General features: G+C 40.2%; 1 protein-coding gene across 3 annotated transcripts in view; it reads right to left on the reverse strand.

The window, feature by feature from the left end:
• Positions 1-14,956, reverse strand: part of RAD54L2 (RAD54-like 2 (S. cerevisiae)) — a 55,430-nt gene extending 40,474 nt beyond the window's left edge. For all 3 annotated transcript variants that reach the window (XM_010561559.1, XM_010561558.1, XM_010561560.1), the window contains exons 1-2: positions 14,875-14,956; positions 6,294-6,500 (exon numbers count right to left, since the gene is read on the reverse strand). In XM_010561559.1, coding sequence (XP_010559861.1) covers positions 6,294-6,444 — 151 coding nt within the window. In that variant the 5' untranslated portion in view covers positions 6,445-6,500; positions 14,875-14,956. The remainder of the gene's footprint in view (positions 1-6,293; positions 6,501-14,874) is intronic.
• Positions 14,957-15,213: the final 257 nt, after the last annotated feature.

The raw sequence follows: 15,213 nt of genomic DNA on the forward strand, positions 1-15,213 counted from the left end.
TACAAGCATTAAAATCTACCTGGCTGTTTAAGAACAGCAAAGTGCACAATGGTACATGAAGTTCATGTTTGGCTTCCCAAGCTTACAAAAATCAAGGCTATTCCAGAGGCAACAAACTTACTCTTGAGGGGAAGTTTGCTTCCCCTGGTTATGCCCTTCTAGCTTCCTTAAAAATAGTACTGGTGGACTCTGGAGGGAGCTGCACCCAGCCACAAGTAACCAAAATAAAAGAATCAAGATAGGAAAATCCATCAAGAAGGAAAAAATTGAAAGATGTCAATCACCACTCTTCCCTTTCTCTCAAGAAATTCACCTTGCACTCTGCAAACAGTAAACTGCAGATTAAATTGTAGGATTATTACTTACTGGCACCCACCACTTTGGCATACGTACACACAGAATACAGCAGAGCTTAAAATTAAAGGAAACCTCACGATTGCCTTCAGTGCTTTTCTAGATTTATAGAAGTCCTGACTTTTGTTTCTTTCCACACTTTCTCCGACTCATCCACTTTCAATCAATAAAAAGAGCCTCCCCTCCACCCCAAGCTTACTCCAACAGGCCTGCACCTTTCCTTAGCCCCTGCCACCAGCCTCCAGCTAAACAACAAGGACAAGAGATCAAAGCACATGTATCACCAGTCTGAGGCAGAAAGCAAGAAGCAATCACATCCACTGTGCCCATGTACTGCAACAGATGGAAGCATCTCATTAAAGGCTTCCTCAAAGAGCAGCTCTAGTCTCTGAGGCTGCCTCGACCTTGGGATGCCCATCTACCTTGATACCAACCGAAGACACAGCTGTGAAAAGCTGCTTTCTAAAAGGAGTTGAGAGATTAAAGAAATAAGTATGTATTTGCTCCTCCTCTTCTTAAGGAGTGCATTTCATTTTTTAGTAGATAGGGAGGACAACTTAAAACCAATGTTTCCTAAGAGAAAATGGTGTGCAGTCTGGTCAGACGTAGAAGGCAAAAAGAGTTCAGATTGCTGGAACTGATCTTCATTTACCAATACAAGCAGGACCATCCAATTCAAGTAAGAAGTGCAGGTAAATTACTTTCTAACAGCAGCTCCCCTTTTTTTTTCTTTTTTTTTTTTCCTCCAGCAGTATGGGCCTTTCTAAATCTGGATATAAAATAACATAGAATAGGATATCATTTAGCAGGGTATTATTCAGGAGACCGTCTCCACACTCTTCATCTGCTTCTCAGTTTCATACAGGTGAGTATAACATGACCTAATTTATAAGAATAACTTCAGATGAAAAGCAAAAACCAAAGACTTTCCTCTCTTCCCCTGTAAGGACAGAAATTTGCTCTGCTCCCAACCCCACACATCCAGCTGGGGACTCCCATGGACACCACAGTTTTGTTCTGTTCCAGCACTTTGTTGGAGAGAAGAAAAGATGGAACAACTTTAGGGTGGAAAGTACATGAATAACATAATCTCCTGAAATGAGCAACAGCTCCCTGCACCTCTAGGATGCATTCATGTATAATTCAAAAAAATATTAACCCACACTTCCACATGACTTTAAAAATGGATTTCCAAAATAATTTCAGCTTTAATAACTCCAGGTGCTAATGAACTTTCTAGTAAGTATGGCATTAACTACTGATTTTTCCCATCAGGTTAGACAAGGAAATTATCCAGGCAGCTACAAATTGATTTCACTTTCAATGTAACTGCACCCCTTGCTGCATGCACCATGATGATGAGCCACAAAGAGCCACAAAGGAACATCACATTAAACAAAATCCATTCTTGCTATAATTTCATGCCAACATTTTTCTTCTCCAGCCACCAACTGAAAATTGTATGTAAAGCTGATCTAGTCGTACCCCTTTAAATAAACAGCCTTTGTTCTAGCAAGAGTTCACGGAAAGCAAAGATCTCTTCTAACCTGAATCAACAGTAGCTGTCATCTGAAATCAAGTACTCCTGCCTTGGTATCTTGGGAAATTCAAAACTGTGAGTACCAAGTGGCACACTCAAGTTCAAACAAAAAGCAGCCATTGAAATACATTCTGGATCATGTTCCAGAAACAAGGTAACTGTTTGAATCTGTCATGATACTACCAAATGTCATAGACAGGGATGAGCACAGTTTTAAGAGGCTAGGGTGAGGAAAAGGGTCTCTCTTTCCCCCCCACTAACCTCCTGTACCAAACTTTCAGAGGTTCTGAGACTTGTCCCTGGTGCCTTCACCCTACTAAGAAGCTGCAGTGCAAAACAGCACAGGCACCTGTGTGTCCTCCACTCTCCTGGGACTTGTGATTCTGTACCACCAACACAACTGTGCTCCTCATTTACTCCTCTTTAAGGGTCCGTATGTCCATAGAAACTCCACACAAAGCAGTTTTGTTTTCCTCCAGCACTTCGTCAGGAGGGAGGAGGAACAGTATGAGTCTGAGGTGGGAAGAGGAAGCGCAGACTAGCTCTATCTTCTCCTATTCTCCACTAGTCAAACAGAGATGCCATGGAGCTAGCATGCCCCCAGCCCTGTGGAAAGAGGGGATGGGAAAGGAGAAAACAGGCTAAGTGGACAACACAGGATAGAAGATAAGGCCAATTGCATGGAGATTGTCATATCACAACCAGCTCTTTGAACTTTTACCCCTGAACTACACTTAAAAAAAAAGTTTAACCCATATAGTCAGAGGTAAGAAAACAAGCAACTTGCCATCACTATTAATAGCAGAATTACAGCAATATGTATGAGTAAGAGATAATGAATTCCAGAGACTTCAATCAGAATAATCCAAAGACATTCAGAACAGGGAAAAAAAGAGCACTACAGTGGGATTCATTCACTCAACAGCTTTCCTCAGGAAAGCTCTGAGGTATGAACAGTCCCTGCATTTGAAATGATCTGTAAAATCCATATTGGAGGTTTGTTTCCTCTTTGCTCAAATTAGCTTTTATTCCTATGGAGTTCTACGCAGCCCTGAGCAACTACCAGGATCAGAGAAAGAGTGCAGGACTTGAAACAGCCCTTTATCTCTACAGTCATCAGTACATGACATTTCTAGTGAAAAGGATTTAGGGAGTTAACTAAAAAAAGTTCTTAGCAGTCACGCACTGATATCACAAAATCGAACATGATAAAACAAGTGCTGCTACCTACAAGTGATGAGAAAACAGATGCAGTGGGCAGGGATGACAAGGCTGGAAAAGCAGTGGAAGCCTCCAGCTGAGATTGAAGCGTGCTGCTAGGATGGGTGTGCAATCTGGCAGCCACTGGGAAGGGGTTATAAGTGTCAGGGTAGATATGTCCTGGAAGAAGTGCTCTAGAAAAAAAGACTAAAGCTATAAGAGCTCCTACACATGATGCTAAGGTTCACTAACTGACCACCACTGAAGGAATGTACAAAGGATGTAAGCTATGTGGTTATTAACTCCCACTTATTCAGAAATATTCAGAGAACTAGCCTTCTGTGCTCCTTTCTTCCTTGAGGGCAGGGGGAGAAGGTTTAAGAACTGCTTTCATCAAGACTGAAAGTTTGTACCATGGAAGTCCAAACTAAAATAAACTCTAGACCATCTATGGGACAGCCTATACTAAACACAAACAAAACTTTGAGCAGAAATGGAAAAACTGCACCAAACCTGAAGATAGCACTTGTAATTACCAGAATCTAAAAAGAACTCCAAGAAAATTCTGAAACTGAAACCACCACAAGTATTAATTCCACACACAACATATATCAAAAAGACAAAAACAGGTTAAATGTGCAAAACACAAGTCACTGCTAAGTCTGAGACTATACTGTCCACCATCAACAGATGTGGATAACATTACATTAACCCTGGAAGGTTCTTAAGTAATCTGAGTCACCATCAAAACATGGAAGACCTATGTTCCTAAAACAAAGCCACTATTTTGCAAGCAAGCAGTAAAAATGTTAGGTCTGTAACTGTTATCACTATTACTTAAAACAAGCAATCAGTTTCAGTTTGGACAAAACATATATGCAGCCTGTTGCCCTTCCAAGGAAATAACTTTTAAAGATTAATAATCTTCTAAATCTTGTAGTGCTAGAAATATGCAAGAGCCTATCCATGAGGGCAGGATCCCCCCAGGATCCCCAATGGAACATATACAGAACAGCCACAGTACCAGGAGAGGAGAACAGCACAGCTGGGAACAGGGAGAACAAAGTTTTAACAGAAATTATTAAAACTAAGCTTTTAAAAAGCTTCATAGTACAAACATTAGCGTACTTCCTTCTTTCTTGTGAATAAAAGTAACTGTTCCTAAGATGATTTTTATGAACACGGGTCATCTACAAAGAGACAGGACTATAAACATCAGACGGGCAAAATAAAATGATCCTAAGTTAGCTATATTTCATAGGCCAAATAGCAGAAGACTGGCTTTATATTAGATCTAAGGTAATATAGATGTCAAATGACATTTCTGAGGCAGTATGTAGCTGTGAAAAGATACCAGGAAAAGCAGAGTGGACACCTCCACAGAAAACATAATTATACAGCTAGGCACACAGAAAGCATCCTGATATTCTGGCAGACAGAATTAAAGCTGAAACAATCTGAAACCTCAGAGGCAATCTAGCTTTGCTCAGATTGTGTAAGAGAGCTTTTCCTGTACCTGATGAACAACTACAAAAACATTTTACGTTAGTTATATGTAAATTGTCTTTTTACTCTTCCTCATTATTTCCTACATTTGTTAAAATTTATTTTTAATTAGTCACTAAAGAAATATAAAGTATAAATATGTTTCTAGTGCTTTAAGATTAAAATAAACAGCTGTCATTAACGGCTAGCAATGTTCTAATATACCTACATTAATTTTGTTTGCTTTGGAAAGAATAATCCTGACAAACAACTATGAGTATTCAGCCACAATAATATAGATGTAAATGATTAAATACATAGGTCTATGATAAAATAACCAGGGAGAATGACCCACTTGGACATGACATACAGCCACTCTTCTCTGTTAATAAAAGTTTGTCTACAACATCATGCTGCCTATTGCTCCACTGGGTGCAGGTTCCCGTGAACAAAACAACAAGGTCACCGCCAGCCTCTTTGAGACAAAGTAATCTGTGGCCCTATAACTCTATCTCCTGGGAATTCTCTTGTTTCTTACCTGAACTAACACTTCCATTTCGTTACTTTCTCATTAGAAAAAGCCATCACATGAATAAAACCAGAGAAGTATTGTGTAAACATTTTATAATTTGTGTAAACATTCTATAAGCATTTTAAATCAAAACAGCATCTCCAAGTAGCACATAGTTGAAAGAATATTAAAAAAAACCCAACCAAACAACACTTGAGGACAACAATGTACTTCGAAACCAAAACTACTTTAGTAACTAGAAGAGAGAATTATCCATCTTTAACATATTCTACACTAAGAAAAGGAAGGCTATTCTCAGCAGATTTAAGTAGGTGCATTCAAAAATCTGCACACCCTTTGAAATTATTAAAAATCCTAATTTTAAAGGAAGCAAATACAGCATCCCCTTAGGCTTGGGCTGTAATTTTATGATACAAGGAGTTTGGTGGAAAATACAGTACAGGGAATTCCTGCCTGAGCCACGCACTCCTGTCTACATGCCCTAGAAGATCAGCCCTTCTACTGGGCCAACAAACATATTTCTAGGATCATGCCATGAACCAGAACAGCCACCTAATCTTGCTTAAATGTAACCTGCCCAGCACAGGTCCACTGACAGCTATATTGGTCCTAACTGAAGATGAGAATGGGGCAATTATAACTAGGTGAGGATAGAGGTGACAACTTAGTACTGCCACCTTTCATGTTGTAAAATAAAAAAACTAAACCCAACCTGTATGCTGTCAGAAAAGAACATTTTTTCAGTTGTTAAAGATGATTTTTGTAAGTGAGCAATAATTACCCATAGCATCCATTAAACTGTTTACCTATGGGCAAGCCAGTGATGTAAATGTATTTAATTTCACTGGGTCCTTTTAATAATACAAGTAATTGTAAATTGATTTATTTACTTCTTTATATAATTGCTTCCCCAGAATCTGTAGCTATTTTAAAAATTCTACCCTCCTCACAATTTATGCTTGTGGCCTGTTTTCATGATGGAAATTTTATTTGGCCAGGAGTCCAAATTTAACCTACATTAAATTCCTATTTAAATTAAACACCTACATAAGCACTTCTCCCTACCAAGCACTGGACAAATCCTAACCCTTGTGCTATCTACCAAGATGTCACTCACCAAAATTAGTAACGCCAGTTTTGTATAACAAGTGTATGCAGAGATTCACAACCCCATTCACTTACCACTCTCATCAAGTAAGTCCTCCTCGTCATCCCCATCATTATCCTCCTCCATCGCCTCCTCCTCATCTTCCTCCTCCTCCTCTTCCATATCCTCCTGCTCCAAGTCCGGGTCCAGGTCCGGATCACTCCCTGAGATTGACTCGTCTGACATGATTCCCAGTGGTGCTCCTTGTGCATTACCTGCTCATGTTCTACCGTGAGGCAGCCCTGCAAGAAAAGAAAAGAGGTACATAATGAGCCCATTAAATCCCAACCTTTGAGCCTAAAGGCTCAAAGTCATAGCAGGATTACTGCATATAAAAACACAAATCTGTCATCAGTCTTTTAAGTAACAGTTATATCAGACTGTGCACAAAATCCTGAAATGGAGAAAATGGATGCCATAAGCAACGTATCATAATGATACAGACCCAGCACTGTAGAATCAATATCAGAACCAATATATTAACTAATCACTCAAAACCACCTCTTTCTTGGTATGTTTGACATGTACACAGCAGAAAGATTCCTAGTATCAATGTCTGATTATACAAAGATGCAAAAATAAATAAATTATGTGAACAATTTCAGAACACTACTGTCCAAAGATGAAGCACAGAAAAAAGGATCAGTCTCAGAATCCCATATGGATACCTGTTACCCTGATCCCTGACCACTGCAAAAATCATCGCAGTATGCAGACCGTGGGTCGCAGACAGAAGCCACCCTCCTGACTTAGCTGTATCTGCTGCGAAGGTCACCCAGCTACTCATCACAGCCTGTCTGAAGTCTCCGTTCCAACCAACAGAACAGAGACAGCATTACCTTATAACAGTACAGACAGAAGGCAACAATGATCCAATTTTTAAAGGTTATACGTCCCTTTGTAAAGCAGGGTGAGAAGAAAAGTAAACACAAAGGAAGGATGGATCAGAGAGAATTTGCATTTCCTTTCTCTAAAATACAAGAATTGAAGCTGGCTGTGCATAACTCCTGTGTTACACTACTCCAGGTCATCACAGCAGAAATCATGGTACAAAACAACAATAAAGCTTAAAGAGAGGGCCAGGGTAATCATGAAGTCACAAGTTTATCTGTTCAGATCATGCACTGTCACTTCTGGACAGTGATGGGTACTCCTCTTCCATACACAAAGAATTATCATAAAGGAGCTGTCAGATGGATGAAAAGAAAGAAACACAACCAAGAAAGGAAAATAAAGAAGGCATCTTGATCTCAGGGAACATGAAGCAAAGGATGTGTTCAAAAATCAAACCTCAGAAGAATTACTACCCACACATTCCCCAGAAAGCTTTAAAGAAAGATGAGGGAAACATTTCCTCGTCACTCATTTTCCACTGCTCCCTACTTACACCACATTTCCAGTGTAAACTATAAAATGTTTGAGAACTAATCAGGCACTTAAAAAAAAAAAGAAAAAAGAAACTTCTAAGCAGATAAGGCAGCATACATATCTACAAACACTTCAAGAAACAGAAAAATGTCATTTTCAGCTGTGTTTCAGCAGTAACTAGATGAGCTCAGAAACTTGAAGGTTAAAGACACAACTCAACACCCCTGTGGCAGGGCTGAAAATCTAACTGTCAAGTATGCTGAATTATTCTAGCTGAAGTCATCAGTTCCTGCTTTGCCTCTCTCAGCTCCTCAATAACATTAAAGAGTGTCTCAAAGAAAATAAACACAAGGGAAGAACAGGCTTTGCGGAGACTGGTATTGGAATAGGAAGCCTTTCACCATTAGGTCCCAGGAGCACTTTACCACCAGGCAGAGACAACTGAAGTCCCTACACTATTACACATGTCACACAAAATAAGTTGGCTTAGTCAAGCAGATGGTAGAAAAGGCCAAAATCTAAATTAGCTCAAGTGGAACTGTGCCAGTTTACACAAGCCAAAGAGATTCACTCAGCTTCTCTGGTCTGCTGGTAGGCAGGTACTGAGCCCTGTTGCTGTTAGCTTGCTGCAATACGGTGACCCCTGGGCACTGCAAGGTCCGGCACCCGCTTACTTTCTGATGTCTAGTGACTTCAGTCAAGGACTGCAGACACAAAGCAATCTCTTATCAGAAGTTTTTCCGGACAAATGCTGTGCTAAAGTCTATGTGTATTTCCAAACAGTGGCTTATTTTTACTTTTAAACAGCAACAATGTTCCCTTCCAGCTGATATTCAGCCCTAAGGAAAACAAACATTGTTTTAGTCTTTACAGGTTGTATTCAAACCTGTAACTGTAAAGCTCCATGTGTTTCCTTACATTTCAGGAGGAGATGGCCAGTAGCATTACCTTTGTGGGTCTCTGCTGGTCACCTGGGATTTCAAGGAGATTTATTTATTCCCATGTTGCCCATACTGTGCTCTAAAGCATCTCGCATGCTCTCTGCTGGAAATCATATCAACAGAAGCATATTAAAAAATTCCCTGTTTTACTATCCAAGCAAACTAAGTCCCAACTAAAAAACCAAACCAAAACAAAACAAAAAAAACCAACCAAACAAAAAAAAAACAAAAAGAAGAAACACAAACACTACTTAAACGGCAGGAATGAATTCTCATCTACAAATGGGAAAAGCAGAAGGGCTGTAATGGCACTAAACGCTCCAGGTCAAAGGACACATGATACAGTTTCTCCCATCAGTATTCTCCTGTGTGTCATCTCTCATGTTTCATCACTTGTCCCAGAACCTTAAAAAAAAAACAACAAAAACCAAAAACACACCACAAAACACTTTCTGAAAACTGTTTAAAGGAAAGGATATGGGTCCCTGTATTTCTATAAATAAAATCAAACCCAGTGGAGAGCAGCAGAGCAGCTATCTCTCAAACGGGAGTACAAAAGGGCTCTAATCTAAGCTTTATTTTTGTTTAGCAGTAAATATATGTTCTTTATAAGCTAACTCTTGACACCCGTTCAGCAGCCCCAGCCATATGCAGGAGAGTTAAACAGAAGCCTTCAAAAAGACTTAATTAAATCTTGCAGAAGCTGGGTGAAACAAAGATGGTTAACTCCTCTGTGCCTATTGTCAGGCTGCTGTCTGTCTTCCTCCCTCCCATCCTCCTCCTCCGCTCTGGCAGCTCAGCAGCCACTCTCCATTGTGTAAGCCCTGGGTCTCGGGAGGGCTCCCACCCTGCCTGGTGGCATTGGGAGCACGCAGCAGGGACACGGCATGACAGGCAGGTAGGCATTACACAGCTGTGAGACTGCCCTCGTTTCTCACACCAATCTGACCCAGTTCAGAGCCTTCCACCAAGGGGAATTACACAACAGGGCCAGATTGTAGCTGTCGCTACTGTTTTATGGCTGAGTTATTCCATCCTGCCGCATCTCTTGCCTTTGCACACACAGGCACACCATGCTCAACGTTTAATCGCTGTAGGAAGGGCACTTTGCAAGAGATAAACAGATTACCTTCAACTGATCAAAGTTACAGTTTGTCTGGACTTTCCAGCTGTCCCACATTAGACCAACCCACAAGCCTCCTGCCCTGCTGCAAAAAGGGAAGCTGCACCCCGAGCGGTATGCTGTGAAGAGGGTTACCAGTACCAAGAAATACAAAACCAAACCTGCTGCACCACGCTTTACAACAGAAAGCCAGAAGTCCATACAGTATTGTGCCCAGTTCGATACACGGTGAGGCCACTGAGAAAACAGGGTGGGCTATTAAAGTGAAAACACTTGGAAAAATTCCTCTTGCTTACTCAGAGTGGAGAAAAGAGCTGTCATGTTTATCCTACCCAGGAAGCTAAACCCTACAATCAACTGCACATCAAATTAACATCCAAGACAGCCTCTCTCATGTATTATGTCCTGTCTTTCAACAAAGATAAAAATAGTTCTGAAGTTTTGGGTGCTTTCCTTTTTTAAGGTAGAACATTTCAGATAGTAAGTAAATGCCATGTGGTGATGAGGCTGCCTCCTCCTCGGCCTGCACAGAAAGGAGGCCCAGTTCTGGATGAGGAACTTCGAGGGCTTGCAAATTCGGACACATTTCCGTTGTCCTCATGTTTTTCTTTTGCTCTACAAAGGTTTAAAATCACCATTTCTTCTCATGTATGAAGATGAGAGAAATGTGAAAGTGAACTTCCCGTCTGAGCAATAGTTTTTTCACCACAGGGTCACGCACACCATGAGCCAAACTATTAAGGGAAACAGCAAACATCATGGGATCTGGTGACTTTGCCCATTTGTGTACAACACCATCGCTTTCATCAGAGGACTCATCAGCGCTATAAAAACTAAACTATTACTTAATTAACTATTACAAATGTAAACAAGTAAAAAGGAAGGATGCAGGACAGGGCAGACGGGAGTCCTTCCCCACCTGAGTAAGGAGGAGCAGGATTCCCCTGTACCTCCAGGAAGCCACAAAAGCCAAAGTGGCTTTACAGAAGCTCTTTGCCTGCTACGACACAGGTGATTTAGGCACAGGACATGCTTGTTCCTGAGTACATGTGCATCCCATACAAATCCCTTCAGAAAGGGCAGGTTTAACACTAATGCTACTATGGTGCTGAATAGTAAAGAGGATTCAATCACCTCCCCAACCTCCAGCCAAGCCCAATATCTGGGACTCATCAAGATTTGTCCCTTAAAGCCTGTTTTGTAACCAAGACTTCACATTGGTCATTGTGGTGCCTGGCCATAGAAACAGGATAAAGCATGCTGGCAAATCACAAGAGGATTTGCACAGACAGTGAAATACCTGGTTTTATTAAAAAGTCAGTGCTGCATAATGCTCTTCAGTTTCTGCTATACAGTCATGTTTTATGGTAATAATAATTTCCATTATCTTTTTTCTTTTTTGTTTGGCAGCAAAACAGCTGGTTGGTTGGGGCCATAAGATTCCTCTTACACACTCAGCTCACACATAAATACTTCAAACTGGATGTGTATGAAGGTAACTGCTGGCTCCTCTGGAGAAATCTCATCTTTTTGCTAGATCGCTGCTAGCACAGTTTTGGTACCTTATAGGTAACCTTCAGTAACTAATGGAAAATTATTATAAAGCATACAGATGGATCACTAAAGAAGTCATGAGCTTAAGCTTCTCTGTACAATAAAAAAAATCTTGTAACAGTTTGCAAGTAATAACTTGCAATGTTATTGCAAAATAGCAATGAATACTTTTCTGTTCAATTTAAAAAAATCTAATAAGAAATAAACCTGAGATCAGTGGGTTTGGACAGTTTGATTCTAACAAATATTAGAACTTCTCTAATTTATGTTATGTAACATATTAACATTTGTATTTTAAAATTATCATGTAAAAAATGGCAAGGGAGGGGGGGAATCACTTAAAAGAATAAATGCTTTCTCAAAAAAGAGCCAACAGTGTTACTGACCAACACTAGTCTAGCAGATCCCCTATATGCTTTTAACAAAGCAGGAATTTCTTTCCCCCAGCAATAACGCCCAGAAGTTGCATTTAAAGCCATCCTTAATTGATTACTTCATGATTTAAATCCCTTCTTCCTTTGCAGTCTGAGACTGTTAAGACTCGAGCAATACAGTTCTTCAGCTGTGACTCACAGGTAACTGGTGGCCACACACTGCTAGCTGGGAAGGAAGAAAACAATTCTCCTCCTTCATTTCCTCTTGTTCAAATCACAATGAACCTAAGTGGCATTGGTCCCCTCTCTAAATGATGTGTTTACTACAGGAATATTAACTCAAGAAAGAGAAAAGAAGCATCCTGTAAAATCATAAATTGCAAGGCATCTGCTTGCCCTGGACCACCCTTCTGAGGAAGGCAAGTGTGCTTCTCCCCACCCCATGTAAACATAGGCACAACGCATCTAGTCTTCGCCCACATTTGATGCAAGTTATTAAGGAGCCCACTGTGATTTGTGGGAAGCAGGAATTGAGAGAAAAAATAACAGAGTGCTTTAAAAAACACTTCCATATATCAGTTTTGGGAGAGTTGCAGGACCTGCTCTTTTATTCTAGGTTAACAATCTCCTTCCTAAAAGGCACCACAACACTAAAAATGGCCTGAAACTGGTTGTTCCCTGACAACAAAAACAACAAAAGCTGCTGCAAGAAGGGGTGGGAGAAAGCAAAAAAAATCCCCTAAAACCAACCCACAAAGAAAGAAAAGGGAGAGCTAATCCTTCCCCTCTGCTGACATGACAGTGCTGGAATGGAGAATGTGACAATGAACATTACATAAGGCCTGGCTCCCACTGCGATCCCAAACAAAAAGAGCTAGCGCGAGTCAATGGCAGCATCTGCAGATCATTACACAACCTGGACTGGTGGCAGCGGCACACACCGGCATCATCCATCAACCGCTGCGGGAACCTCCTGCCACAAGGTCCTTTCGCTCCTGTGTTTCAGAAGGGATGTGGGTACACCCTACTGCTGATAGTGTCAACATTTTGTAACCTTTAAAGAAAAAACCTGAATATTCTTCATAAGGTGTCAGCACTCACCACACAGACTTTGTAAGGCACTGACAAGCTCTTTATCTCTGGACAGAGCCAGCAGAAATGGGCAAACTATTTTTTTGTTTGTATATAAGTATGTACATAATTATTTGCCTAACCAATGTTGCATTTCTTTTAAAAGCAATTTTATTTAATCATGTTAAAGTAGAAATTGTCTTCCTATAAATCAACTCTTTCCTTTGAAATACTTGAAATTCCCTCACCAGTGAACCACGCGATCTAGAAAAGTGGTTTGTTTTGTACTGCATAAAAGTTCAGGCTATTTGAGGTAAGAAGCATGAGATTGGTTTTGCTTCCAGTAATTACCGATATTCATTTGGATTAACACCATCACAAATGAACAAAAATTTTGTCTCTTACTTCACAGAATCTCCATTTATGTTTTTAGCTCTGGCAACTTCTGTAAAAATGGCATTTGCATTCCCTGCTAAAGAAAACGTTGAGAAAAGGAAATTTTCCTTCCCTGATCACTGTTTCTGCTTTCAAAGCGAACAGCATTTCAACATAAAAGCCACTTTCAAGTGTGCTTTTGCAAGTTTTGCCCATGGTGCTACAGCTATAGAAAAACAACCACTACCTGTGAGCGGAGTAAAATCCCAAGAAGTTATTTCAAATGATGGGGAAGACTCAATAATAGAGCATAGCATGTCAGGATTCCAAATTATATTCAATACATTTTATATAGCAGATTAATTTGGGGTAAATTTGCCTACCCTGCATTAATGATAACCATTCTCAAATTCCAAAAGAGAGATTTTAAAAGTCAGGTCATGGGAGACATATGCCAAGCCTTCTCTTTGTGAGTACCAAAACCATGTCAAGATGTGAGCCAATTCCCACAAGCAGGGAAGATCCAGATAACTGAAAGATCCCTCTAGGAGTTTAAGCTCTTGTTATACATAGGTGCCAGAGAAGAAGTTATGTAATAAATCAAGAATAAATTACATAAACAGAAGCACTGGAACAGAGAGGAGTGAAAAGACAAAGAGCTAATCCCCTCTCAAGTAAAGATCAGTCACTGTCACCCTATGAAGACAAGCTATGGCTTTGGTCATTGAGATATGCTAACATTATGGCTTACTTCCTTGACGAGTATCCCACAGAAACAGACTTACATAGCTCATAAACAATGTTTTCATCTTTCAGAATGAGGAAAATTGCATGTTTTCCCAATGCTGAAAGGCCTATTTGATCTATCCTGTTTTCTCAGTATAGCCGCATCAACACACTCTTCTTTCTTTGCCTCCCAGAGAAGCACAGTTCATTACAGGGGAATGATTCACTGTTTTTGACTGCATCTCTGCTCAGGAAACAAGCTTTCCCATCAGCAGCGGTCCAGGGCAACCCACCATCCCCTATGAGACAGACGCCAGTCACATTGCACACTGTCATCAACAGATCACAAAGTAAACACAACTTAACTCTTTCTTTGGTCATATGTCTGCATTTCACTAAAAAGTGTTGCAGAGGTCTGGGAGTTTGTTTTTGATGCCTCATCTCTCTTCCTCTTCAGAACCGGACTTGAAACCTGAGGTTTTGGTTTATAGAGTTTTTAGGAAAAGGAAGAATTCAACATGGTTTTGTTCCTCTTTATTCCCTACCCCATCTCCAGCAATGATAATTACACTAGCAACATGAGAGCATTACTTATGCCACCTACAGTTTACCAAAGAAACTAGAACACAAATGAAAAAAGAAAGACGACCAAAAAATCCTGAAGTAGGAGGAAATGGAAATAAACAGTTTTGAACTTGCATGATGTGAAGATGACAATTAGCATATGTTAGACCCAAGTTGCTCCAGTCTGTCAAGCAATCAGACATTAAACTAATTTTTATTGGATTCCACTGTAGATTAAAAATCCATTAAAGGATTAAAAACTGTCAGAAACATGGTTTCTTTCAGAGTCATTCCCTCCAACAGAACATTCTACTTGCACAGTGCTGGGAAAAGCTTGCATTAAGTGCCACTTATTAAGGTCACTTTTCTGCTGGTTTTGAGAACAAGTCACCAAAATCTGTTGATCTTTGCCTTTTCAACTAAACAGGTCAAAATAAAACACTCACACCAATCCTTATCTATCCTGCACAAATACATTTGTTTTGGTAACACTTTAAGATTGACACTATAGGCAGCTCACATGGAAAGTAACTGGATGAAATAGGCTCCTGTGGTTTTGTCCTTAGTAATGGAAGCGCCACTTTGGTTGCATTTTGCTGGCTCAAAACCTCCCAATGGTTTGGACAGGCCTGCAAGGGAAAAGAATGCAGCTTACTGCCTCTCACCATACAGTACAAACAGTCCAACACACTGTTCAGGGGGTCATTTGCATACACACACAAAGAGCACCCCAATTAGAGCTAGTCTTACTTCACAAAAGAAACTGAGCTATGAGTCTTATTATATACATATTACATTTTTAGCTTATAAAATTGTGCGTATATGACTACACACTTGAGCTTACTTTCAAAAGAGCTTT

Source organism: Haliaeetus leucocephalus, unplaced genomic scaffold (genome assembly GCF_000737465.1).
Source record: "Haliaeetus leucocephalus isolate CR32 unplaced genomic scaffold, Haliaeetus_leucocephalus-4.0 Scaffold148, whole genome shotgun sequence".
Taxonomy (NCBI): Eukaryota; Metazoa; Chordata; class Aves; order Accipitriformes; family Accipitridae; genus Haliaeetus; species Haliaeetus leucocephalus.